Here is a 26668-nt window from a genome sequence, read left to right as displayed (position 1 = left end):
ACATTTTTTCCTTCCTGTGAGACATTGTGTAAAAATGATGACTATTTGAGAAATGCCCTGTAATTCACATGCTAGTATGGGCACCCCAGAATTCAGAGATGTGCAAATAACCACTGTTTCTCAACACCTTATCTTGTGCCCATTTTGGAAATACAAAGGTTTCCTTGATATCTACTTTTCAATCTTTATATTTCACCAAATGAATTGCTGTATACTAGGTATACAAGGAAAACCCATTACAAGGTGCAGCTCCTTTATTGGCTCTAGGAACTAGGGTTCTTGATAAACCTACAAGCCCCATGTATCCTGCAACCAGAATATATTGCTTTCACAAATCTGACATCACAAGAAAAAGTTACAGAGTAAAACGTGGAGAAAAATGGCTGTTTTTTTCAGCTCAATTTCAATATTTTTTTATTTCAGCTGTTATTTGCTGTAGGAAAACCTTGTAGGATCTACACAAATGACCCCTTGATAGATTCAGAATTTTGTCTACTTTCTAGAAATGTTTAGCTCTCCTGGATCCAGCATTGGTTTCATACCCATTTCTGTCACTAACTGGAAGGAGGCTAATAGCACAAAACATAGTAAAAATTGGGTATGCCCCAGTAAAATGCCAAAATCGTTTAGAAAAATTAGGTTTTCTGATTCAAGTTTGCCTGTTCCTGAAAGCTGGAAAGCTGGTGATTTTAGCACTGCACACCCTTTGGTGATGCCATTTTCAAGGAAAAAACCACAAGCCTTCTTCTGCAGCCCTTTTTCTCATTTCTGTTTGAAAAAAACACAATTTTCACTGTATTTTGGCTTATTTCTTGGTCTCCTTCAGGGGCACCCACAAATTCTGGGTACCTCCAGAACCCCTAGGATATTAGAAAAGAAGGACGTAAATTTGGCATGGGTAGCTTATGTGGACAAAAAGTTATGAGGGCCTAAGCGCAAACTGCCCCAAATAGCCCAAAAAAGGCCTGGCACATGAGGGGGAAAAGGCCTGGCAGCGAAGGGGTTAATTCGGGGTCCCAGGATTCCAATAATGACTCAAAAGAGGGCCCCCAGTTCTAATATTTATTCAGTGTGAGTCCTCAAATTCTAGTAATGATCGACAGGGGCCCACAGAAGTCAGAAGGTTAAAAAAACACTGGCCTGTATCTTTATATAATATAAGAATATATTTCATCCTACCGTCATGTATGTTGCATGTATAGGTACATATTGGGGGAAATAACTTATTTCTTTCATATGAAAGAGCAACACACCAATGTTTTAAGTGGTCCGCAGCAATGGTGATCATGTGACCATGTATTATGAGGAATAAAGTACCCCCTTCTTACATTATAATGAAATTGCAAGTCATCTTGGAGTTCAATTACCTTATAAAAGAACTCAACCTTCAGTGTTGTATTCTGCAGCAATAGCAATTACAAAAGTGAAATTTACTTAGTGTGGGTGAAATCACATATTTTTTCCTTAGAAATTTCACAAAATGACATAAAATGTTCACTAATTTACACTTTTAGAGCAAAATGTGGTTTGTCAGTGTCTCATCACTTTTTTGAGGTGACCGTGCACTTTGAGTAAAAGAGCGCCTTGAGATATTATCAGGAGGCTTTTTTCCATCAAGAAATGCTTGTTGGCAAGGCATTTTCTGTATGCATAAGCCTCTCTGACACAAAAATGACAAATTATGTGTGATGCAAAATTTCAAGTAATTTCAGGAATTTTGCTGAACATTAAATTTAGAAATTATGCAGATTTCACAAGCTCAACTGAAATTTTCCTAAGGTCTAGTTTAGACATTGAATAGCCCTGCTTTCATAAAACGCGGCATGGGGTTATTGTGCCATGATAATCAACCATGAGGGAGAGATGTTTGTAAATATAACCATAATTGCAGACAATGTTAAGTTATACACATTTTTATATTACTTTTTTCTTCTAAAAAAAGGAAAATTCCCATTACAAACTGCATTGCATAATACTGCTGCATGCAACCGTATACTATACTACTGTTTAGAATTTATATGTTTTGAAATCCTTAATTCAAAGGCAAAATGTAGCTCCTGTGAATTATGCAGATTAAACGATTTGTAGTTTTTGCACAATTCCTGTGAAAAACAGACCTTGAAACCACTCCTGAAAGGATATTGTAATTGTGATGTTACACCATTTTTTACTGCCATCATCAATGGTAAGCTATGTTACCACAGCGGTCCAGCATTCAGACTGTATGTACTTGAGACATACTTTGTAGCCATTATATCCATGCATGTGGTAATCTCTGGGCACGATTAAGCCTAGCGTTCACTGAACAGGGGTATCCTGTAGTCAGTTAGGGAAAGCCTGCAACAGTGCCCACTTTGTACTGAGCAAGGTCCGCACTGAGATCCAGTACCGCTACTCGCAGCACAAAGTGGACACTTTAAGGAGGGTATGGCCAATCTATTAGACCCAGCATTACTAAACAAAATATGCAAGCTTTTGCTTTTTAGACATGACAAAATTGTACCAATGCTGTTGGTGCCTAAATCAGCAGATCCGTCAGAAACCCTCTGCATATTTTTTACCTCTCACTCATGCACCTTCTTGGCACTCCACATGCTTGTTTGCTTCCTCCCTGACCCTGCGTCTTGGAACCAGGTCTGGTGTAGTCCAGTCCACTGCTCCCTATTCTCCCACTATCCATTATTCCACCAGCCACAACCTCTTTGTAGCTCCACCTCCCACATTACTATATCTCCAACCCTCAGGCCCCGCTCAGACACTATATCTCACTCCCCGCCTTATATGGCTATAGTGTGTATCTCCCTATAAGCCAAACGAATTCACTTCTCCTTCGAAAGCATCAGCCCTAACACCACACATCCTTCCACCTGCCACGGCTTCCACTAGGCTCTAGTAGAGTGAAGGATCGCACACCCGTAAGGCCTGAACTTCATAGGACAAATATCATGAAAGTATGAGATAAACCTCCACATTTCATGAGATGTCATGAATCTGCCTTTTTTTTTAAAAGTAATTGTCTAGTAATAATAACATAGCTTGTATGTGAGAAGAAATCGACACATTGGCCTTTTGCACATTTATTTTAACAAACATAAGTGCAACATCCTTAGGCTTTTTTGCATTCTAACTCCTTAATCACATCCCCACCTGACCACCCCTTCTACTCTCTAACCTCACCTCTTCAAAGCCCACCTGACTCCGTATTTTCAGCTCCCGAATGCCCTCGGCTCAGTTACGTCATATCGCCCAAAGCGCCTCTCACTTCTTGGCCATACCCAGGATACCTCTCAAGCCCTCCAAAGCCTTTCTGACTCCTTGACCTCACTTACACAACCCATCGTATCTCCTCAAAGTCTCTCCAACTCCCTAACCCTCACCTCACCTCTTCAAAGCTCCTTTGATTTCTCAACCTTAGCTTGCACAAGTCCCTTTGACTGCCCATTCTCAATTCATCAGTTGCCCTCTCACTTCATAACTCTACTCAACCCTTTCGAAACCTAGACATTACCTCACCCAGAGCATATCTGACTCCCTAACCTTAGCCCTTTAACCTCTAACTCCATTACCTCACCTTCTCAAACACAAGCTAACTTACTATCGTCACCTCTGCAAAGCTTTTTTGAGTCCCTAACCTCACTCACACTCCTTCTGACTCCCCGACTAACTCCAATGCCCCTTTGACTCCCTAAACTCACCCAAAGCCCGTCTGGCTCCCTACCCTAACTCCTCAAACCTCTCTGACCCCAAATCCAATTCTTTATTTTAGTGGCCACCAATTCATGGAGCTGTCAGAGAAGATCCACCTTCCAGATGACTGCACAATGGGTTACATAATTGGGAGAAAACTGGGGGTTCGTCTGCAGCGGAGCCACCTCTTCCACTCCCATCTGGAGGACCTGCAGCGGATTCCAACATCCCAGCTGGCAAAGCAGGTGAGATGGGTGGTGTTGTTGGCTGATGGGAGAGAGGGTGAGAGAGGGAGCGGGAGAGAGAGAAGAGAGACCAATAGAGAGAGAGAGAAAAACCCCTCTTTACCGCCTCACAGATTGCATATAATAGTAGCTTGCACTGTGAAACAACTCAGCTAGTAGGTAGGAGACCTCTTCATTGTGATTATGCCTTACTGAACAAATGTAACCCCTTGCATACTGGTTTTAATTGCCTACATGTTTTTGTAAGAAAAAATGCTTATAAAGAAACACAATGATATAAACAACATACGGAGATGGCAGATGTTTAACTTAATAGGGAGCACAGAAAATGAACTATTACAAAAAGAGTTCCTATTTCTAATAATCTGGCCACTATTTAATACGTTTTGTATGAATTTTTCTAGACTGTTAAAATGTTAAGCCAAGAGCAGAGATTTCTGGTTCAATTACATTAAGTAAAGGAGTTTGGAGGGGAAGCAGGGGTTTTTGGGGGAGCCTGCTAATAACTTTGGTGCCATTTTATAGATCTTCATGAAACAAAGTATGCCTAAGAAGAGGTTAAAAGAGGTGTGGCCTTTTAACTAAGAAAATGTCCTAAATCATATGCTCAAGAACAACGTCTAGTCCTTCTAGGTCTTCATGGTCACTGTATTCTTGGTTTTCCTGGTAATCTTGGTCTTACTGATGGGACTACTTCTCCTGACTCAGCCTCCTAGTCCTCCTCCCTCCTTCCTTACCTGGGTCCTTCTCGTCATCTTGGTCTTGGTCCTTTTGGTCCTAGTGGTCTTGGAACTGGTCTTCTCCCTCACGGGGATCCTGGTTCACCTTTTGGCACTTCACCTTCTATTGATTTTTCTTCCCACACCCACCTTTTTGCACTGGTCATTCTTGGTCTTGACTCTCCAGGTCTCTGGCCCCCTGATGCTCCTGTCCTGGTCATTTTGGTTATTCTAGTGCTGGTAGACCAAGTCTTTTTGGTCCTCCTCCTCTTGGACTTTCTGATCCTCTTCCTACTAGTCCTGCTGGTTCAGCTGGTTCTCCTCTCCACAGTCTTTTCTCCCCTTTTTATCCCTCCTGTCCCTCCTCATCTTGATCATTCTGGTCCTAGTCTACTGGGACCTACTAGTCCTTCTGGTCCTCCTTGCTCTGGTTCTCGAGGGACTAGTCCTCAAGTACTGGCCCTTCTGATCCTCAATTTCTGGTTGGTTCTCCTGGTAGTCTTAGTCCTCGTGGTAGCATCGGCTCTGGGGGTTTTAGACTCTCAGCTGGTCTGTCTCTCCTCCTTCTGGCCAGCTTGCTCCTCCTTCATCTTCACCTAGACCTTTTACTCTTTCCACAGTCATCGTTCACCTGCACCACCTGGTTCTAGTCATCCTAGAGGTCCTGGCCTCTTCTTGGTGGTTCTGGTCCTCCTCCTTATCCTTTTCATCCTACTTCTGGTCTTTCTTCTCCAGACGTCCTGGCTGCCCTCGGCCTCTCAAGTTCCTGGTCCTTTAGGTCTTGGTTCTCAGGTACTTGTCTTAAACCTTCTCCTTGTACTCCTGCCATAACTGGTTAATCTCTTCTTCCTCCTCCTCCTGGACCCCTGTCTCATCCTCCCTCCTTGTTCTTGTCTTCTAGGCCCTGGTGATCCTGGCTCACCTGGTAATTTGTACCTTCCTTCTCCTCATGGTCCCTTTCCTGCTCCTGGTACTTCTACTACTGGTCTTTGAAAACAATCTGTTTAGAGGAAAGGTGAGCATGGATAGAGAGGAGGTAAATGGGGGTATGGATGTAGAATGAGAGTGGTGTCAGGACAGAGTTCAAAGGTGATTTACAGATAGTCTTCTTTGGTACATGTATGTTATTATTTTGTAGAAAGTTGGAGGGGTCATAGGAACCTCCAGGAAAGGTCCTGCAGGAAAGAATGCAGGAGGAGAAGTTAGAGGTATTTGGATTTCTGAAGTAGCATTGATGAATAATTATTGTATTGAGAGTAACAGTTATTTTAGTAAGTTTTTGTGAATGTGAAGTCATTCAGTGATTCAGTGGTTGGTTGTTCTGTGTTTTGCTTCCGAATCTTGAAAGTCTTTATTGTGGAACAACCAGTTTGCGCTTTGAGGAGGAGTGTAACAAATTTGATGGGACCTGAAGAGATCTCATAGGTATCTGGGAGGTTTTGTAGTGATGATTTTCACATTAGACAGAAGACACTGTGCTGTATTTAGAGTTCAGTGGTTAGTCTAAATAGCTGTGCCCTGAAAGAGGAAATTCGTTATTTTCTTCAGCCCAAAAATGTTCCTTTTTAAATATGGAAACCTTAATAAAAAAGCAAATTAAACAAATTTGACCGAGTGCTGAAAAAGAGGCTTAAACCACAGAGCTGGGACGCTAAAACTGTGCAAGACCAACCATGGTATTCCATCAAAATATTGACGCAAATATTATCAAAAGTATTATCACGTTAAAAATATAATGGTAAAGAATTTTGCAGGTAAGCATATCTTTTTGTATAACTTTTATATCTATTATATGACTATAGTTGTGCATAATGTGTTTAATTATGTTGTTTAGTTTTTATTAGTTGTTTTGTTTCAAGTTTTTATTATTTTCTTGTTAAGTAGGTCGAACTGTTTTTTTTAGTGTAGGTTAGTTTTTTATGATTTGGTGATAGGTTTAAAGGTTTTTTATTTCATATATTTTTTCTTCAGGTTTTTGGATTTGTAGGGAAATAGGGTGGAACATTTCAACATATTGATTTAATTGATTGAAATTTTGTTCTTTAGCAGCTTCAATTTGTTCATTTGATTATTAATTATGTAAATGTATTTTTATAATGGTCTATTAAATATTTTTAAAAACCTAGCAATGATTCTTTAAAAAATATTTTGTTAATTTAAATAGTATTATGAATTGGGATATTAATAACAATATGTCTTAGATTTTTTAAATAATAATTTTATAGTGGTATTTGTTATTTTTTGATAGGGTGTGAAGTATGTTGATTATGTTTTGTTTTTTTACGTAATATACGCATCTAATATACTTTTATGTCTATTTGTTAGGTTTTATGATTTAGTATTTGTAGTTTTTAAATATTTAAATAAATCATTTAAGGCTGAAGGTATTTTTTGTTTGTGTGAGGGAATATGTTTTTTTGTGTGTGTGTGTTTTGCAAAGTTCAACATTTTCTCTACTGTTGCTCATTTTGAAGTGGAAATAGCAAATCATACCATTTCAAAATCCAAAACTTTATTGCTGAGGCTAGAGTGGCAATAGCAAATGTAACCCCTCCAACATCTAACATTTCCCAGTGTTTGCATACATCGGAGTGGAAATAGTAAAGCTGAAGTCTTGAAAGTACAACACTTTCCCTACTGTTGCTTACTTTGGAGCTGGAATAGTACATCTATCCCCTCCAGAGTCCAACATTTTCCCTAATGTTGCTTACAGTGGAGTGCCAATATTATGCCTGACCCCTCAAAAGTCCAACTTTTTGCCTGCTGTTGGTCAAGCAGGAGTGGCAGTAGTGAATCTCCCAGCTCCAAGTAATTTTTTTAAATATGTTAAAAATATATATATATGTATCTAGTTTAAGGTAAATTACTTTTTTTATATCAGACATTTTTGTAGTAATAGCATTTTTAATATTGTTATTGTATACTTTTTATTTTTGATATGTAGTATTTGTTATTACAATTAGTATTTTTTTTATATTTTTTACATAAGTATATATCGTTTGAAAAGGTAATATTTTCACGTTAATATATATTTTAGCAATATTATAATGTATAATATTTACAATTTGATATACGTACCTATTTTATGGCATTATTGTGGTCTATATTTTTGTAGACAATGTTTTAGACTTTGTGCGCAAAGTTTATAAAGTCAATGTTTTTGTCCTGGATATTTTGGCGGTCATTCTGACCCTGGCGGTTGAAAACCGCCAGGGCAGAGTGCCGCGGAAGCACCGCCAACAGGCTGGCGGTGCTTCATGGGCAATTCTGACCGCGGCGGTAAAGCCGCGGTCAGAAAAGGGCAACCGGCGGTTTTCCGCCGGTTTACCCCTGCCCCAAAGAATCCTCCATGGCGGCGCTGCTCGCAGCACCGCCATAGGGATTCCGACCCCCTTCCCGCCATCCTGGTCCTGGCGGTAAAAATTGCCAGGAACAGGATGGCGGGAACGGGTGTTGTGGGTCCCCTGGGGGCCCCTGCACTGCCCATGCCACAGGCATGGGCAGTGCAGGGGCCCCCTAACAGGGCCCCATAATGATTTTCAGTGTCTGCCTAGCAGACACTGAAAATCGTGACGGGTGCCACTGCACCCGTCGCACACCAGCAACTCCGCCGGCTCCATTCGGAGCCGGCTTCATCGTTGCTGGGGCTTTCCCGCTGGGCGGGCGGGCGGGCGGCCTTTTGGCGGTCGCCCGCCCGCCCAGCGGGAAAGTCAGAATGACCGCCGCGGTCATTTGACCGTGGTGCGGTCTTCTGGCGGCGCCCGCCGCCCGCCGGGGTCGGAATGACCCCCTTTTTGTGTCCTATTTTTGTTGCCATTATCTTTGGCAGCAGGATTTCATCATACAACCATTTACCTTAAGATAGGATCAGCTTTATTGTGTTAATGGTCAGTCAGACAAACCTCTATGTCCGTCACTCAGGGTTAAGTTTTGTTTTTTATCAAACATTCTGAATTGAATAATATTCTGACGCAAAGACCTAATTTGTTTTTGCTTTTCTGATGCTGAGCACCAGCATGACCTCGTCCACTTAAAGTACGGATGGCAGGTATATTTAAATGTACTAGAATGCAAAGACTATAAACAGAAATGAATGAAACACACACACACAGGAGATGTGTGCTTTAGTGCACAAAATTGAGCCAAGTGTACGCACAGAGGTCCTTAACTCTGTAGTTTAGTAGATAAGATAGTACAAATATTTCTGCTTGCATCTGACCTCCCTTCTTTATCCCCCCTAACAGATCACTCTGAGTTATGGAGTTTTCCAGAAGAAGCAGAATGTGGTGAAAATTCCTGGGCCATTCTCCGAGCAGGAAGACCCTTCCAGGTGAGACGGGCCTTGACACAACACAGTACTGGAGCCCCAGAGTGAGGGGCGACAGCAAGGGTTTATCACAGCCCATTTTGTATTGCAGCATTTATATAGCTCATTGTATAACAGTGAAGTGCCGAGGTGCCCTGAATATAGTACAGTAGTGTCCCAGTGACATTCGACAGTGCACTTCTTGTAGCGAAGGAATGAGTGCACTTACTCGCGCAATCATACATGTGCCCCTATACTGCTTGAGATGGGAGATAGCTGTTTGTCACAAATCTCCACCCCTTGGGTGTGGGCATACTCAGGAGAAGAGGATAAGCCTGCACTGGAGATTTCTACCCCTTGAGGGCAAACAAGCAGGGCACCAAACATGAGGGCCACCACAGCGTTATAAATAAAATAACACAAAACATGCATTTCCTCTTTATGAAAGACACTTCCATCTGAATAGATTATGCCAAACACATGAAGGAGTGCTGGAAGCAGGGCTTGTTCCTCTAGGTGGTCTGCCATTGAATGTGGGAAGTACATTTGGGTGTTCATCTCTAATTCACAAAGGGATGAGTATGCATACCAAGCCACTTGTATGTGTCTGCCCACTACAATATTCCTTCGTCCGTGCCTGTTCTGACAAGGTACAACCAGGTGCATAGCCATTCACCAGGTTGCGTGGGAACCATGATTGTTTGGCTGAGCCTCGGAGAGCTATACAAGTGATCCTATGAAATGTTCCTTTTCCAAGGTAACCACTTGTGCACAATACGGGGCACAATATGACAGGCAGTGAGAACTGGTTGCACATTTTGAACTAGTCTCCTGTTCCTATTTCTGGGCTTTGCTTTCAAACATTTTAGGAAAACAAAAAAATATCCGTAGAAGGCTTGAATGGATTACATGAACCAGCCATAGGCAAATCAGCCTTGGTCCTGGCTCCAATAGGAAGAGTCAAGCCCAAACTACCAGGTGAGATCCGCCTCTGAATGGGGACACAAGAAACCCTAAACCAGTTTTGATCTATCTGGGCCTCAGTAGCTTGAGTCCTGTTGCACAGTAAGCACGAGACCCACGTCTGAGCATACTTGTCGTACTTAGGGCATCAATCACACTGAACAAAACACAACAGTGATGGGTTAGTTGTTTGAATAAATCTCAAGAGGAACATTCCAGTCCAAACAGCCAGAACAGATTCCTTCTGTTCTCTTTCAGAATGGACCCTGCCTGAAGGTTTAGGATGAACTGTCAATGATGCAGCTGGGTCAGGGCTAATTTGCTTATGGCTGGTTGCTTTCTAGGTGACATGGTGGGCAAAAAGAGCTTAATGGGCTGGGATGCAGCCCAGGTAATTATCATTGGCTGAGATTATTTCAAAGAATCCACCCATTCTTTTTTTATTTTCCTTAAAAATATTCTAGCCTCATTGTTGTTTTTAAAGTACCGTTTTTTTTTTACTTTACAGAAGAGTAACTTTTGATTTGCTCATTACATTACATCCGATCAGCAATGCATGCAGGTAATGGCCTGCAAGATAATGTCTCTTTAGTGTAGCAAACAATAGTAAAGGCTAAATTATCTAAATTTTCTGTAAAAATTACAATGAAACAAACAGCAAATAAACCCACTCTAATTAGTCGAAGAAGACGTGCCTTAGTTCCAGTTACACAGGAGTAAACAGTATCCAGGCAGTGATTTCGAGCCAAATACCAGGGCAAGTTATTTTAAAAAATCTCAACTAATTATGATTTCTTAAAACTCTAAAATAATGATGATTAAGATTATCTAATTTTGACTAAGATTAAGTGGCCAGGTTTAACACAATTTCATGGAGGTTTTCGCCATTTTACTTAGATTCTTAAAGGTGCACAGAAGTTCATCCCATTGGAGAGCAATTAGGTGTTTACATAGACCCCCTGACCTCCTACCTACGCAAGGTATTGAACTTAGCTTCTGCCCAACAGAGCACATTACTCCTCCATCTCTGCAGCGACAGGGGCTTTAGGGCCTTCCAATTAAATACTAGTTCCCTTTTGGCAATTAGAAGCGTAAGGTCCATACATCTAGGTGTTGCAGTGTCTTAATTAAGGTTCTTAAACAGACCAAACAGAATGCACAAAATGAGCCCAGACTGTGATACCACTAGCCTGAGTTAAAATGTTTGTGTTTCCAAGCCACATGGAGTTTAACCCAGGGCAATCCCACAGTAGATGCTTAAACGTGGAATACTCATTGTTGCACATGGGGCAAGGGAGTTAGGATAGGTATCGGTGATTTACTTGGGGTTAAATATGACCTATGCAAAATAAATAATGGTATTTGTTTGAACCGGGCATTCCGGGATACCATCTGATGATACTGAAGTATCCTTGTCACTGAATACCCTTCTTACATCGGATTCTCATTTATCCCTCACTGACTGTAGGGATACCAAAGAATGTTCGAGAAAAGCATTATAGAGCCAACTAATTAATTTATGTTCTTCATCCACTCTATGTATGGATTTTATTGCTGCATGAGTGGGTAGTTTCTCTTGTTTAATTCCGCAATGGTATTGTAGGGCTCTCGCAGTTCTAGAGTGGAGAAGAAATTGGCCTAATGGTATACCTGTCTCTTCAGCAACTACTAAGATCTCTTCCGACTTGAAAGAGGTCAACTAATCGTGAGATCACTACTTCCTCCGACCAGATAAGGTTGTGTGTGGAAAGTTTTCCTGTCGGTGTCTGCGGCCCCTTCAACTTAATTGTTGGAGCGTATGGTTCTATTACTTGTGAAAGGCACAGGAAACACTGTACATTGGACAATGTGGTGCAAGCAAGCGTCAGGGAGCCTTTGTATGGGTTGTGACTCTGGCAAAAGTCAACACGCAATAGCTCATCCAGCAATTTGGTCAGTCACTGCAACTGAACTGCAAGGTAATGGCTCTTAAAATGCATGGCTCCTAGGACTCTTTCAGAGGTTGCTGATGGCAACTGCAGCCTCCTCAATGCAACTTCACACCTGCCTCCCCTCAACATTAACCCACCTAGGCAACCATTCAAAACATTGAAATATCTTTTGTTTTTTTTTGTCCACGAGGAAGTTAGCAAAGAAATAAAGGAGGCGCGATAGCACCACCATCTTTGCGAGGGAAACCCTGTCAGCAACTGATACCGCCAGAGATGACCAGAATATGACCTGCGGATAAAAAGAACGGATGGTTGCCCCAAAATTAACATGTAGCGGATTTCAGTCAGAATGGTAAATTCTAATATCCAGATATTGGAACATGTGTTGTTTCTATCTTAGTTTCCCACCTATTAAATTGGTACTGCTAGTGAGCTGTGATAGATTTAAAGGAAAGGCAGAGGACTTCTTCCATTTGACACCTAGGATTGAAATAATTTGAAAGATTGATAGAACCTCAATTAACTGAGTAATGTCAGTGCTGGCTTCTTTAACATATATTAGGATATCATCAGCATATAGCGACAATAGTCATACTGTATAGGTTGACTCTCTAACTAGAAGACCCCAGACCTTCCCTATGTACCAATCTGCAGCCATCAGAGGCTCTATAATTAAAGCAAATAACGTGGAGATAGCCATAAGCCCTGCCATCTCCCCCTGTTGATGCCAAAGGAGTCATATAGTAGTAATATAACTCCATTTTCAGTGTTAAAGGCCTTTTCCTGGGTCTATAGCTAGACACACCAAATCAGGCCACGACTTGGGGGCTTCTTCTGAGATGCCAAAATGCCTTCTGAAGTTAGAGGACGTATTATGTACAGGGATGAACCTAGATTGTTCTGAGTTTATTAGTCCGGAAAGGAGAGGCAATATATGGTTAATCATAAGTGAGCAGAGTATCTTATAATCCATATTTGTGACCGGGATTGCCTGGTATGATGTAATGAGTCCCTGCCAGGTTTACGAATTAAGGATACGGTATCTTAATTGGTCAAGGGGACTAGATGACCCTCTGGCCATTTCGCCTCGAATAAAGCCCGGAACCTAGGAACTCAGTGTAGCATAGTTTTTATAAAACTCATTTGGAAGGCTGTCCGTACCAGCGGTTGTCCCATTTGTTAAGTTGTGCAGGGCACCACGAATTTGCTGTTGCTGCTCATCTAACTGGAGACGATTCAGGCGGAATAGCTCTGCCCTAGATATGAATTGCTTAATATCTCCTTCCTATGGAAATCTGTCCTTGGAAACATGAGTGTATATAACAGGCAGTAAGAGCTGGGTTGATGGCACTCTGAGACTAGACTGTTGAACCTGACTCTTATTTAATGAATCTTATAGGGGTATTGGATGATTGTGGTCAGACTGGCCAAGGAAGTTGTCTACCTGTTTGTCTTCTTCAGTATGGCCCTTATCACAATAAGCGTGTTATTTCAAACATCTCAATTATTCTTGGAGCTCTACATATTTATCTCTATTTTCCATCCAGACAGCTTTTCGTCCCTCATGAGTTGACACTTCACACTCTAATTTTAAAATGGAATCTTGCATCCGTGAAGGTCTCCCTCCAATATCTTATGGGCATCTGCAGTTGCTTTGATACTCGCTCCCCTAAAGACTATCTTAAAAGTCTCCCAAAAAATCAATTGGGAGGAATTTGATTCTGTATTAATACCAACGTACTTAACAATAGCCTTACCAAGTGTTGCACAAATGATTGCATCCTTCAGCTGGACAGTTGAAGCTTCCTCCTGGGAATCTGAGTGAAGGGTCTACCCCAGTTTTCAATCCGTTCTTGTGCATTATGGTCACAGAGCATCTTGCCTAAGTAGGAATCAGACAAAATAGTGCCCTGAACATCAGACGTCCAAAGGATCCAGTCTAATTGAACATCAAAGTCATTGGGGGACAGAATGAAAAGAACAGTGTCGCAAAGCAGGATGCAAGCCACTCCAGTCATCAAGCAGAGACCAGATCTGTAGACAACTTGCTAAGCCATTAGCATTATGTAGGTTTGGGTATTGTGGTAAAGGTAGTTATGGTCTATTCAACTCAACATCTAATATGCATTTGTGATCCCCTCACAGGATCCATAGAATTTACACCCAAGCTCCCAAATGGCTTGAAAGGGATGACATAAATGCCCGGTGATTGACATTCGGAGTGCAGACACTGATCACCTCAAGAGGGAGCCTATCTTATTTACCTTTTTTATAAGGGTAAACCTACCTCCTGGATCAGTGAGGACTATCTCAGCTAAAAAGTGGACTTTGGAATGGACCCATATAATGAATTTTCTGGCATGGCTGATTGAATAGTGGAGAACAGTTGCCTCCTCCACCTACGCTGAATTCTAGTGTGTTCAGTGTCAGTCAGGTGGACTATTGGGCATTTGCAGTGTGGAACAAATAATATATTGCTTGATAGGGAAATCAATACCTCAGATATTCCAGGTCAGAATCATTCATGTGTTAAGGGCAACCACAAGGATTATTACATGTGAAAAATAACAATCATGTCAAGCCTGCTTTCCTGCTAACGTACCAATATTTGAAGCCAAACTCAGATGTAGTGGTTAGATTTCTCCTAAGTTGAATTTGCAACTGCAGCCCTATAAAACTGTGCCTAAACTTCCAACTCCTGGACAGAAGAGAGATGAATAGATATCCAGACATTTTGAAGAAAGTTAATAAAACAGAATAAAAGATACTATAACGATTTCTTTTCTTCACTGGGTGATAGGCCAGACAATGGTGGTAAGAGCTCCTGGACCAGTCACAGCATGCTACTTTAGCCACCAAAAACAAAGACAAGTGAGTTTAGTTGATGTGACCAAAACCCGGTGGCCCCTAGGCCTTCCGAGCTTCACAATGACCCAACTTTATCAAGATTTCCAGGACGACAGCAAGGCACCAGGCAGACGAGGTATCATCAGCCCGGTGTTGCACAGCAGATACATATCTCTAACTTAGTGCATCTTCCTCCACCTGTCCCTTCTTCGCCCAGAAGTGCGAGACGGGATGCTGGCACATTACGTTAGAAGAAGTAGTTCTAACAATCATCATAATAATTAGTTGTCAACAGTTGGAAGGGTTATCATTGGCAAGTGGGTGCAAGCAGGTGAATCTCCCAAGTCAGACACCTCTAGGGATTCTGCTTGTGGATTCTTGGGTTGGTCCCCTCTCAGTAACAGCTTTTAAAGCAGAATCTACAGCCAGAGCAGCATGTAGTTTTTCCTGCACTTTCTGGGCATGGTTTCTTTAGAGGTATGTTGTTCCTGGTCCAGCCGGTTGATTTCATGGCAGCATCGACAGGGTCTGTGTTTGGGTTGTAGCTCATTATTGATGGACTGACGTCCCACCCAGTTCCAGACATATTGAGGCTCAGTGAAAAAAGGGCACATTGATCGGCAATGTTCGTGACTTTTGCCTTAAGACTTTTGGCTTATGACAACCTTAAGGATGGCTTTTCATGTATACAACAGACTTATACCTTGGAAAACCCTCAGGAAAACAGACCCTATATAAAAAGTGAGACAGGAAAAGCCTCAATGCGCTTAAAATCATCAACGTGCATTTCAGTTGCCATAATGTTTGATTTGACTTTTATTAATTTATAAAGTTCAAGATTAACCAGTTACAAGGTATTTTGATGCTGATAATATAACAAGCCAAGCTAAAGCAGGACAGAAACAAAGCGGTCAAGATCGTTTCCGGCTGTTAATGAAAAGGCAAATGAGCTGTAGTAGAGCAAAGAGACAGAGAAAGAAAGTTCAAAGACAAGAGGAGCCATGTCCTAACCTGGTGTGACGAATCTTGAGAAGCAGGAAGATTTATGCAGATGTTGAACACAGTATCTTCACAAGTGAGCAGTGAGCGACTAGCCTTTGGATGTAGTTGGGAGTGGAATGAACAGCATGACGAGAGCTTCAGACATAAATCTGGAAATAACTGTCCAAGAATTAATCAATCTGGCCAATTAAGTGTACCAGAATTCATTTTAAAAACATCCTTGATACACCTTTGAGAATTAAGACTGAGGAGAACAGCCAAGACGATTTAAGGCTAATTAATGTTTGTTCAGTTTACTTTTATTGGCATTTTAATCAGTTTACAACAATATTGCAATTCAATGTGTTGATTTCTTGTTGAAATTATGTCAGGTGGTAAACAACCCTGGAATACAAAATGAAATATTTTTTTCAGGAAAAGTAAAAAAGGAAAAACAGATTTCCTCAAAACAAATGATGAGATTTCATCCGGGATCAAAAGATTCTGTATTAAAGTGGAAGACAGAAAATGTAAAAAATATTTGCTTGTTTTATTTTTAATATGGCAGATAATAGTGCCCTCTGGTGCAATACTCCTAAAGCCCCTTGAAATGAGCAGAATTAATGTTTTTATGACTATCATTGGCCTAAAAAATCACGTGAATAACACAGATTTGACTACCTGTTCAGTCTGTAGAGAGATGGGGAACCCTGATTTCCCCAAGTCATCTCCTTTTCCTTCATTAATAAAAGTTATTTTCTCCTTGATAGAGAAAAGTAATAACCTTAGCTTATCCTACTTCATGTTAGGGTAGTTTGACTTCTTTTGATTAGAGACAAAGGGGGTCATTCTGACCCTGGCGGTCATTGACCGCCAGGGTCAACGACCGCGAGAGCACCGCCAACAGGCTGGCGGTGCTCTCAAGGGCATTCTGACCGCGGCGGTTTGGCCGCGGTCAGAAAGGGAAAACCGGCGGTCTCCCGCCGGTTTTCCGCTGCCCTTAGGAATCCTCCATGGTGGCGCAGCTTGCTGCGCCGCCATGGGGATTCCGACACCCCATACCGCCATCCTGTTCCTGGCGGTTCGGCCGCCAGGAACAGGATGGCGGTATGGGGTGTCGTGGGGCCCCCGTAAGAGGGCCCCACAAAGAATTTCAGTGTCTGCTTAGCAGACACTGAAATTCGCGACGGGTGCAACTGCACCCGTCGCACCCTTCCCACTCCGCCGGCTCCATTCGGAGCCGGCTTCCTCGTGGGAAGGGGTTTCCTGCTGGGCTGGCGGGCGGCCTCCTGGTGGTCGCCCGCCAGCCCAGCGGGAAACACAGTATCACTGCGGCGGTCTTCGGACCGCGGAGCGGTGTTCTGGAGGGGGAACTCTGGCGGGCGGCCTCCGCCGCCCGCCAGAGTTAGAATGACCCCCAAAGGCTGCCCTACCTGCAGTAACCATGTCTGTGATATTAGGTCGGTTATCTGTAATATAAAAATCCACCATAACGCAAACCAAGTGAAGAAGAGGACCACTTCTAAGGCATCTTAAATCAAGTTTAATTATGATTTCTACCCAGTAGATCTGGATGACCAGACTTAATCACCAACTGGGGAACAATGGTCCTCGTTTCTTCACATTTCCTCCAATTCTTATATGAGATATAAGGTCAAATCTTAGAAGTTTTTTCAAACGTGTAATGGGATATTTCGAGTCAGGAGGGCCCTCTGTCACAATTTTGCACCCACCACTCAGATCTTCTTTAAAAACAGTTTATTGACAGGAGATTATTCGAAGTAAATCACCCCATCAAGCTAGAACTTCCTACCTTCGATTGACCTTTGACCTCTGTGGCCACTGGATCGCTCCCCACGCGTACAGGGACACCCAGCTGTCCTCGTGTACTCCCCTCCCCCGCCCTCGCTGCTCCCTACTGGCCATCCCTGGTGTCTAGTGGTAAGTGCCATCCTGTAATCACTGTGTGTGTTTTTCCTTGTCCTGAGTTACCGTGTTTTAGCTGTTCGCTTTCTCCTTGCTCTGCCTTGTCTTAGCTGTCTGTATTTTGCGTATTTTGCCTTGTCTTAGCCGCTTGTTTACTCCGTGTTTAGCTCTGTCTTAGCCGTTTGGTATCTCCGTGTTTAGCCTCAGCTGTTTGTTTTTTGCGTGTTTTCTTCGCCCCGTGTGACCCCCTGACACCCCCAGCGCCTCGGCTCCCCCGAAGCGTCTCCTTTTCCCGCCGCTGCGTCCCTGCGGCCCGCCCCCCTCGAGCCCCCATTCGTCCACACCTCTCAGCTGCTCCTCCCTCCCTCCTCCCCGTCTGCGCCCGTCTGCGCCTGGACCGCGCCCAGCACCACCCCCCCTAGTCCACGGAACCCCCGCACCTCCAGACGCCACTACACTGCCAGCGACCTCAACGCCCTCAACCCTTGCCGCTCCACAGCATGCTTCCAGTCCTCACCAAGGAACACCCACGGACCCTTCTCCTGCCACAACTGCAGATTCACCTGCGACAGAACCACCAAACCTCCAAAGACCAGACCCAACCACCTCCACTGCATACTCCTTAACACCCGCTCCGCACGCAAGCACGCCATCGAGCTCTGGGACCTGCTCGAAACCTCAGCCCCGGACGTGGCCTTCCTTACCGAAACCTAGTGGAACGACTCCTCGGCGCCCGATATCCCCATAGCCATCCCGGAGGGCTACAAGATCACCCACAGGGATCGCACAAACGGAATTGGAGGAGGAATAGCCTTCGCCCACAAGACCACCCTCAAGGTCCACACCCTCACGGACCACACCCTCAAGACCGCCGAACATCTGCACTTCCAAATACACACCGACCTCAACACCACCCTCAGAGGAACGCTTGTCTACAGACCCCCAGGACCACGGGCACCCTTCAGCGACTCCATCTCTGACCTCGCCAGCGCCCACGCACTCGCCTCTACAGACTACATCCTCCTCGGGGACCTCAACTTCCACCTCGAGAACAACAACGACGTCAACTCCACCACCCTGATCGACAGCCTCGCCAACCTCGGCCTCAGACAACTCGTCACCACACCCACCCACGCAGCCGGCCACACACTTGACCCCATCTTCTCCACAAGCGCCCACATCACCTTCAACCACACCACCGAACTCCACTGGACCGACCACCATTGCATCCACTTCACGTTCCACAAACAGGTCAAGCACCACCATACCCTACAGCCACTACGCCGCCACTGGAGCAAAGTCACCCTAGACCAGCTGACCAGCGCGCTTGCCCAGAACCCGCCCAACGACCCCACCGACCCAGACACCGCCACCCACAACCTCAGACAGTGGATCAACGACTGCGCCAACTCAGTCGCACCACTCAAGAAGACCTCCAATAACCAAGCCACCAAGAAAGCCACCTGGTTCACCGAAGAGCTCCAGACCTCCAAGCGCACTTGCCGGAAACTTAAGAATAAATGGCTCACCGAACACACACCCGACAGCCTCATGGCCCACAAAGACACCACCCGCAGACACCACCAACTAATCAGATTAGCCAAAAGATCATCCTTCAAAGACCGCCTAGATAACAGCTCTTCAGCATTGTGAAAGAACTCTCCAACCCCAGCACCAACGTCAATGACATTCCACCCTCACAAGAGCTCAGCGACTCTCTGGCCACATTCTTCCACCAAAAGATCACTGACATCCATGACAGCTTCAACACCACAGCCGCCCCACCACACCAGACACCACCCCTGCTAATTCCACCTGCTCCGATCACCTAACCTCCTGGCCCAACGTCAGCGACACCGAGACACGCAAATTCATGAACTCCATCCACTCCGGATCACCGTCAGACCCATGCCCCCACCATGTGTACAACAAAGCGGACGCAGCCATCGCTCCCCAACTACGGAAGGTCAACATCTCCTTCGAAACAGCAACATTCCCAGAAAGCTGGAAACACGCCAAAATCAACGCCCTCCTTAAGAAGCCCAAAGCAGACCCCCAGGACCTCAAGAACTTCCGACCCATCTCCCTACTCCCGTTCCCTGCGAAGGTCATCGAGAAACTCGTCAACGCACAATTGACTTGCCACCTCGAAAACAATGACATCCTGGACCCCTCCCAGTCCGGCTTCCAACAAAACCACAGCACCGAGACCGCGCTCCTCGCCGCCACAGACGACATCAGACGCCAAATGGACAACGGCGAAACATCAGCCCTCATCCTCCTGGACCTATCAGCCGCCTTCAATACGGTATGCCATCACACTCTGAGAACCCGCCTCTTCGAAGCCAGAATACAAGCAAAAGCCCTCCGACAGAACCCAGAGAGTCCGCCTCCCTCCGTTCCACTCCAAAGCCACCAAAACCATCTGCGGCGTACCCAAGGGCTCATCCCAACATTATTCAACATCTACATGGCACCCCTCGCTCAAGTAGCCCGCCAACACAACCTCAACATCATCTCCTATGCCGACGACACCCAGCTCATCATCTCCCTCACCAAGGACCCGCACACCGCCAGGTCCAACCTCCACGAGGGAATGCAGGCCGTTGCCGAATGGATGAGAAACAGCCGCCTGAAACTGAACTCGGACAAGACGGAGGTCCTCATCCTCGGACCCAACCCCTCCGCCTGGGACGACTCCTGGTGGCCAACATCCCTAGGAACCCCACAAACACCAACCGACCTCGCACGCAATCTGGGCTTCATCCTCGACTCCTCCCTCTCCATGTCAAAACAGGTCAACGCAGTCACCTCCTCCTGCTACAACACTCTCCGCATGCTCTGCAGGATCTACAAGTGGATCCCAACAGACACAAGAAAAACAGTGACACAGGCCCTCGTCAGCAGCAGGCTAGACTACGGCAATGCACTCTACACAGGCATCCCGACAAAACACCTACGGCGCCTCCAACGCATCCAAAACGCCTCCGCCCGACTGATCCTCAATGTACCCTGCCGCAACCACATCACACCCCACCTGAGAGACCTCCACTGGCTCCCCATTGACAAGAGGATCACTTTCAAGCTCCTCACCCACGCACACAAAGCACTCCACAACACCGGACCTGCTTACCTCAACAACAGACTCAGTTTCTACACCCCCACCCGCCAGCTCCGCTCCGCAGACCTCGCACTCGCCACCGTCCCCCGCATCCACCGAAAGACATCCGCCGGCAGATCCTTCTCCTACCTCGCCGCCAAGACATGGAACACTCTCCCAATCAACCTGCGACGGACCCAGGACCTACTCGCCTTCAGAAGACTCCTCAAGACCTGGCAGCTTACCCCCCTCCCCCTTAGCGCCTTGAACCCCTAACGGGTATGTAGCACGCTCTATAAATATATTGATTGATTGATTGATTGACCTTCCCCATAAGCTGACAGTGGGAAAGAATCGGAATAGAGTTCTCTTTCTTTCAATTGGTTGAAGGTGAATATTCTGTGAAATGGTCACCTTGTCATAGCTGAACCTTTATGTCCTATTTGTGCATCTCTGCGAACCTTACTGCATTCTTAGAGAAATAGGAAAAGGGGCAAAAGCAATGAAAATTTAGAATTCAGATGTTTTTTGTTACAGGATAAGAACTAGCATATCCAAAAAGCTGTGCCTTAAAAAGAAGGGTCTTCACTAGTTCAATATTATAAAAAAACAATCCTCATTAAAAAAACATGTAATGACTGAACTGCATATACCAGAAAGCAGTAGGAGGATTGGTGCAGCATATCTGGTAGTGGGTTCCACTATATTTCGCATATTAATAACAAACCCACTACCCTCATCATCATAGTCAACCAAAACCAACAACTACAACAATATTAATAGTGATATTAGCAGCAATGATAATAATAAGATTGTTGATAATAAGAATATGAAGAAAGATTAGAAAATGGATACACATAAGAAATATTAGTGTAATCAGTATTGTTCCTATCATTTAGAGGAGCAATAATAAACATAGCAAAATAATAGCAGAATAAATATAATAATATACAAGAAAGCAATACTACTATTACTACTAATAATAATACGAAAGGCCAATCTTTAAAACAAAAAAAAGACTGTCTTTAGAATGTATATAATTATTATTAGCAACAGCTATAAACATAATAGAATAATAACATAAATAATGAGTGCATAAAAACAACAATATATTAATAATAATATTGTAAGATTTCGCCAGACACAGCAGAAGTGGAGAAGATGAACAGGGAGCCATTGGGGAATACCCAAGGTTCTAGGTTACAGCCTATAGAGAAGATAATCTCACCCATACCCAACCTTAGGTTGCGGACATGGGATTCATTCTGCTCCTCTCACAAGCCTCCTCTCTAGTGCTTTTGATCCAGTGGTTAATTTGTGCTTGTTGTTTCTGGTGCTGAACACCAGCCCTTATTTTTGAGGGCTGGTGCTTATTCTTCAGCCTCAAGCATTTGCTGAGAGCAAAAGGCACAAATGGGAAAGGCGGAGGAAGAGAAAAACGAAAAAGCAGCACAAAGGGAGAAAGCAGAAAGCTGCAACAGTGAGCTGAAGGGGCAGGGAGTGGCTTTAAATGGATTGAAGAGGCCCGAGATGGCTTCAGGATTACACTGCCTCAGTATTCCGTGCTCGCACATTTAAATGCAGCAGCCTCGTGTTTCAGAGGAGAGCTTTGGGCACCTGCACATTTTTATTTATAAATTAAGCTCTGTTTTGGTCACACTCATACACACTGTCACATGCAAGAGAAGAGATGCCTAGTCTTTCCAGAGTCCTTTTGCAGCCCCCTTGCTGCTAATTCTTGGTGTGAGCAGTTGATGGCCTGACTTCATATCTGCAACAGAGAAGGTCAAGGCAAGCAGGAGACCGATCATGGAGCCCTTAAAATCAAGGTGCACAGAAGGAGGAAGAGAGTTCAATTCATCCGATATTTCCATTCAGTTCGTGACCAATTAGAGATATATAGGCAATATTCTCAATGGGATTCACATGTTTTTAACATTTTCAAATATTCTGCCCATGTGTCAGTCCCCTCAGCCAGTATAGCAAAAGAGGTGTGTGTGTCTGTATTCATGCCAGTCTCTGCGGTATCCGCCAAGAGAGGTGACAGCCAATGTCACCATGAGGGAACCTCCTGATACATCAGTTCTTAGTGGTAAAATGCTCTGTATTCTTTCACCAACTCCTGATCCTGGTGAACAGTAGCAGTGACACACTCTATAGCCTTATGGCTTCTCTGAATCCATCGAGTCCAAAGGGGGACAGACTTTTCAACCCTGTGCCAGTACCCGCAGAGTACCGGCTCTTGCAGGCAGGGCCACAGGGAGTTTGATACTCTGCAACTGTGGCGTTTTCGGCAAAGTTATGAAATGACATCACTAGGTACATAATCCATCATCTGCTGCATGATTAGCAGATTTTAACCGAACGTTGTTTCTAGCTCAACTGGATCAAAAGTTACTAAAATAAACAGCACAAGTAGTGCCGCTCAAGGGCAGACCCTTTGCAAATATTAGTCTGGCATTTATTAGATGCTGATTGTTGTATTAATGTGTATAAAACTAATGAGGTGAAACATTTGCTCAGGCACTATCCGTGTGGGTCGAAGTGCCAGAATAGTGAAATAATACAACCACAGTCACTTTCTTTGTCTCTTTTTGCCACATGATTCAGTCAATGCTGCTGCGTAAATTGGCCCTCAGTTGCCGCTTAATTCCAATGGCTCTGCTTAGACGTCTTTATCCATTTAATCAAATTACACATAATGCGGGAGTTGGGAGTCTTTGTTTTCCTGTGCCCATCCCCTGAATCCACCCATCCTTACAAATGAGAGGCTCTATGGCCCATGCAATACACATGAATCCACCCACCCCTCGAGCTGAGAGGCTCTGTAACACTGCAACATGTTTCTTCTCTAATCTTCTTTTCACATTCTCCCTGGTTTGAAGGTTCCGCTGTCTCCATTGCCTCCTCTATCCGGACACATCGTGGTGCCTTCCGCAAGTGGCATATCCTTGACTGCACTGAAAGGTACTGGCCGCAAAGTTGTGCTTTTGCCCCTTGCTTTACACTGAGATACATCAGACCAGAGGCCCTCATATGTCCTGTTGAGGATCCCGGGCCAACGGTGTCATCCCCTTGTTACTGACTACGCAGGTGGACCAGAGGAGGCCATGTTTAGCAGTGTCTACCTGGAGATGGAAGCCAAAGCAGAGAAACATTTCTAAGACTGCTCCTGTGAGATATGATTTTCCATGTCTAGTGTGGACCCTAAGACTGCAGTGGGCACCATGAAGAACACATGATTTTGCTAGTTTCCAGCGAGGTCATTGGACTCGACAGCGTGATGTAACATTTCTCGATGTTGTGATTTGATGTGCTTTGGTGCTGTGATTAAAGCACCAAATGAGTGTGATATGAACATATTGTAAAAGAACATGTTAAATATGCACTTACCATATTGTAAATATACAAATTTTAAACCAACACCATTTTACAAGTTTAAGCAAATTTACAAATTTTGAAATTCACAAGTTTCCACAAAATCATATTTTTTAAATAAAAAGCAAAAAGTTAAAGGCATCATGAGTTGCTGCAAGCTTTTGTAAGATGCATAGGAGGCATGAGCACCTGCAGGCAAACCAAACTTCGCACAACAAAAGGTTATGTGCATCATGGAAAGATTGCATAGCAGATTAATGCATTACCTCATAAAACATGCACTGACAAAGCTAGTAGGTTTGGAATTGTCAAGACTGCAATTTTGTTTACAAACACAGGCAATATGCATTGAAAGTGAAAAGTAATAAACATTAAAAAGAAATACTGCCATCTAAAACTGGTATATGTATGTTTGTAAACCAAAGGAAAAAAATACCCAATATGAATAGGAGCAGAAAAGAAAGATTTTCTTACCAGTCCTGGCAATGAAAAGAACTACTTTTGAGGTGGGTATGAACATTTATACAAGCAAAATGCCATCACTCGCAGGGAACAAGGCCAATAGCTAAAGTGGGTGATCCATTGCCACTTCATGTATGGTGTGATAGGCAGGAGAAAAATGTGAATGACACTTGCAATGGAAGAAAAGGTCCGACTTAAAGCGCCTCTATGTTTATCTATTTATATACATAATAATTATTATGGATTTTCTGGAAAACATGATGATGGCGAAACAGCTAACGCTGTCTCTAGGCCAGACGTAGAAAACTGAAATTCACATGAAAAAAACACATTAGAGCTTAATTATGGTTCTATGAACACAAACTTGGAAAAAGCCTAAAAAGTCACCAGTAATTGAAATGCAAGCACAGAATCCGACATAAAAAGTTTAATTAACTTGCCTGTGAAGTTGCAATGGCACTCTAAGGGCCTCCTTTACTAGGAAGTGGTGCAGTGCAGCGGCAAATCTTGCAGCGCTGCACTGCATCATTTCAGAAAAGCAGGGATATGCCATATTTACTACAATATGGTGCACCCCTGTGTTTTGCCTAGCGCTGGTGCTTAAAGCAGCTGCCTACCGCCAACGCAGGCATCCTTGCACAACAGCACAAGAGTGCCTGGCTGCAGGGAGTGATTGTTTATGTGCAGGAAGTTGTCCCTTTCTTCACAAAAAACAATCAATAATGGTGATTTGTTACTTACATGTATCCTGCAGAATGCAGCACACATAGAAGCAGCAAATCATCATTATTTAATGATTGTTTATGTGCAGGAAGGGACACCTGTGCTGCAGAATGGCTGGTAAAAGACCAGAGCTCCAGCATTCCAATGTTTGTCACACATCAACAACTGTGAACAAAGGCTTCACTCAGCCAGATGGGATTTCAATCCCCTCAGACTCCGTGAGGCTTTTGTTTTATTTATTAGAACTTTCTGCCCTCTAGTGGTGGAATGTTCTAATAGCCATTTAGCCCACCATACCTGGGCCATACCGGCCACTAAACTCCTTGCCTTTGGCTCGGGCCTTTAATGCTGGAGTGGGCCCTTAATGGCCGGTATAGCCCGCTACAGCGGGATATAATGCTATATGATAGCACTCCATGAATGATAGACTTTTGGAATCCGTGAAAGATTGCAACAAACATAGATATTTGGCTATATTTTTCAGAAGTTTGCAAAGAGCTTTCAGGTGAGCCTGTTGAAAGATATATACAACTGTACTTCTTCCAGTAATATTGGGTTTTCGCAAAGGGATCTGTGGACACCTGATTCATCAAGTCAAGGCATCAAACTTTCTTTTTTAAATATGTTATTTTAATTTTGAACGTTGTAAATGTTTCAGTAAAATTATGTCATATGAATGGAAAGAGTGGACATTGGATTCATTGAGTTGAGGAATGAACATTTGTGTTTTTTAACTTGTTTTGATAGATGTAAAACTTTGGATATGTTTTAGTAGACTTGGATTGTTAAAATACGAAGTGTGAACATTACATTAATTGTGTTAAGTCCATTAATTTTCTTTTCTTTATACATTTTTATTAGTATTTCCACTATGAACATTTTTTGCTGTAATTTGGCTCTGTCAATGTTAAGTGTGCACTTTCAAAAAATCAACTTGAAACACTCAGTATGTAACCTGTTTTTCTTGCCTTTAAGACTTGGAAAACCAATTCATTGTAAAAAGACAATACATTTTATTATTTTAAATGTTTGTATTGGTTTGCGAATTTTTCCATTTTACGGTATTCTTAGTATTTCTCAGTGGAAAGTGCAGACAGGCAACCCATAAGTTGGAGTTACGGAATTCAATTTTGTTTTTAAAAAACGTGTTTTATTCATTGTTATGTTAAGCTACTAGCATTTACACAGGGCACATACACCGATTCTTGGCGCTTCAATAACAGAAACACTACACGCTGCTGACAGTTTAATCGTTTGCTTGTCTAAAGAGACAAGTTTTTAGATGTTTCCTGAATCCTGTGTAACAAGGGGTGGTCCTGATCTCAAATGGTAGGGAGTTCCAGATACAGGGGGGGGGGGGGTGAATACAAAGAATTTCGAACCACCAAGTTTATTATTTT

The 26668-nt window shown here is 43.5% G+C and overlaps 1 protein-coding gene across 1 annotated transcript in view; it reads left to right on the top strand.

The window, feature by feature from the left end:
* Positions 1–26294, top strand: part of MFNG (MFNG O-fucosylpeptide 3-beta-N-acetylglucosaminyltransferase) — an 81372-nt gene extending 55078 nt beyond the window's left edge. The window contains exons 6-8 of the mRNA XM_069231371.1: positions 3767–3932; positions 8896–8981; positions 23591–26294. Of these exons, the coding sequence (XP_069087472.1) occupies positions 3767–3932; positions 8896–8981; positions 23591–23660 (322 nt within the window). The 3' untranslated portion in view covers positions 23661–26294. The remainder of the gene's footprint in view (positions 1–3766; positions 3933–8895; positions 8982–23590) is intronic.
* The last annotated feature ends 374 nt before the right edge of the window (positions 26295–26668 follow it).

Source organism: Pleurodeles waltl, chromosome 4_2 (assembly GCF_031143425.1).
Source record: "Pleurodeles waltl isolate 20211129_DDA chromosome 4_2, aPleWal1.hap1.20221129, whole genome shotgun sequence".
NCBI classification, from domain to species: Eukaryota; Metazoa; Chordata; class Amphibia; order Caudata; family Salamandridae; genus Pleurodeles; species Pleurodeles waltl.
Note: the sequence above shows the minus strand (reverse complement) of the source record. Positions and strands in the feature narration are given on the sequence as shown.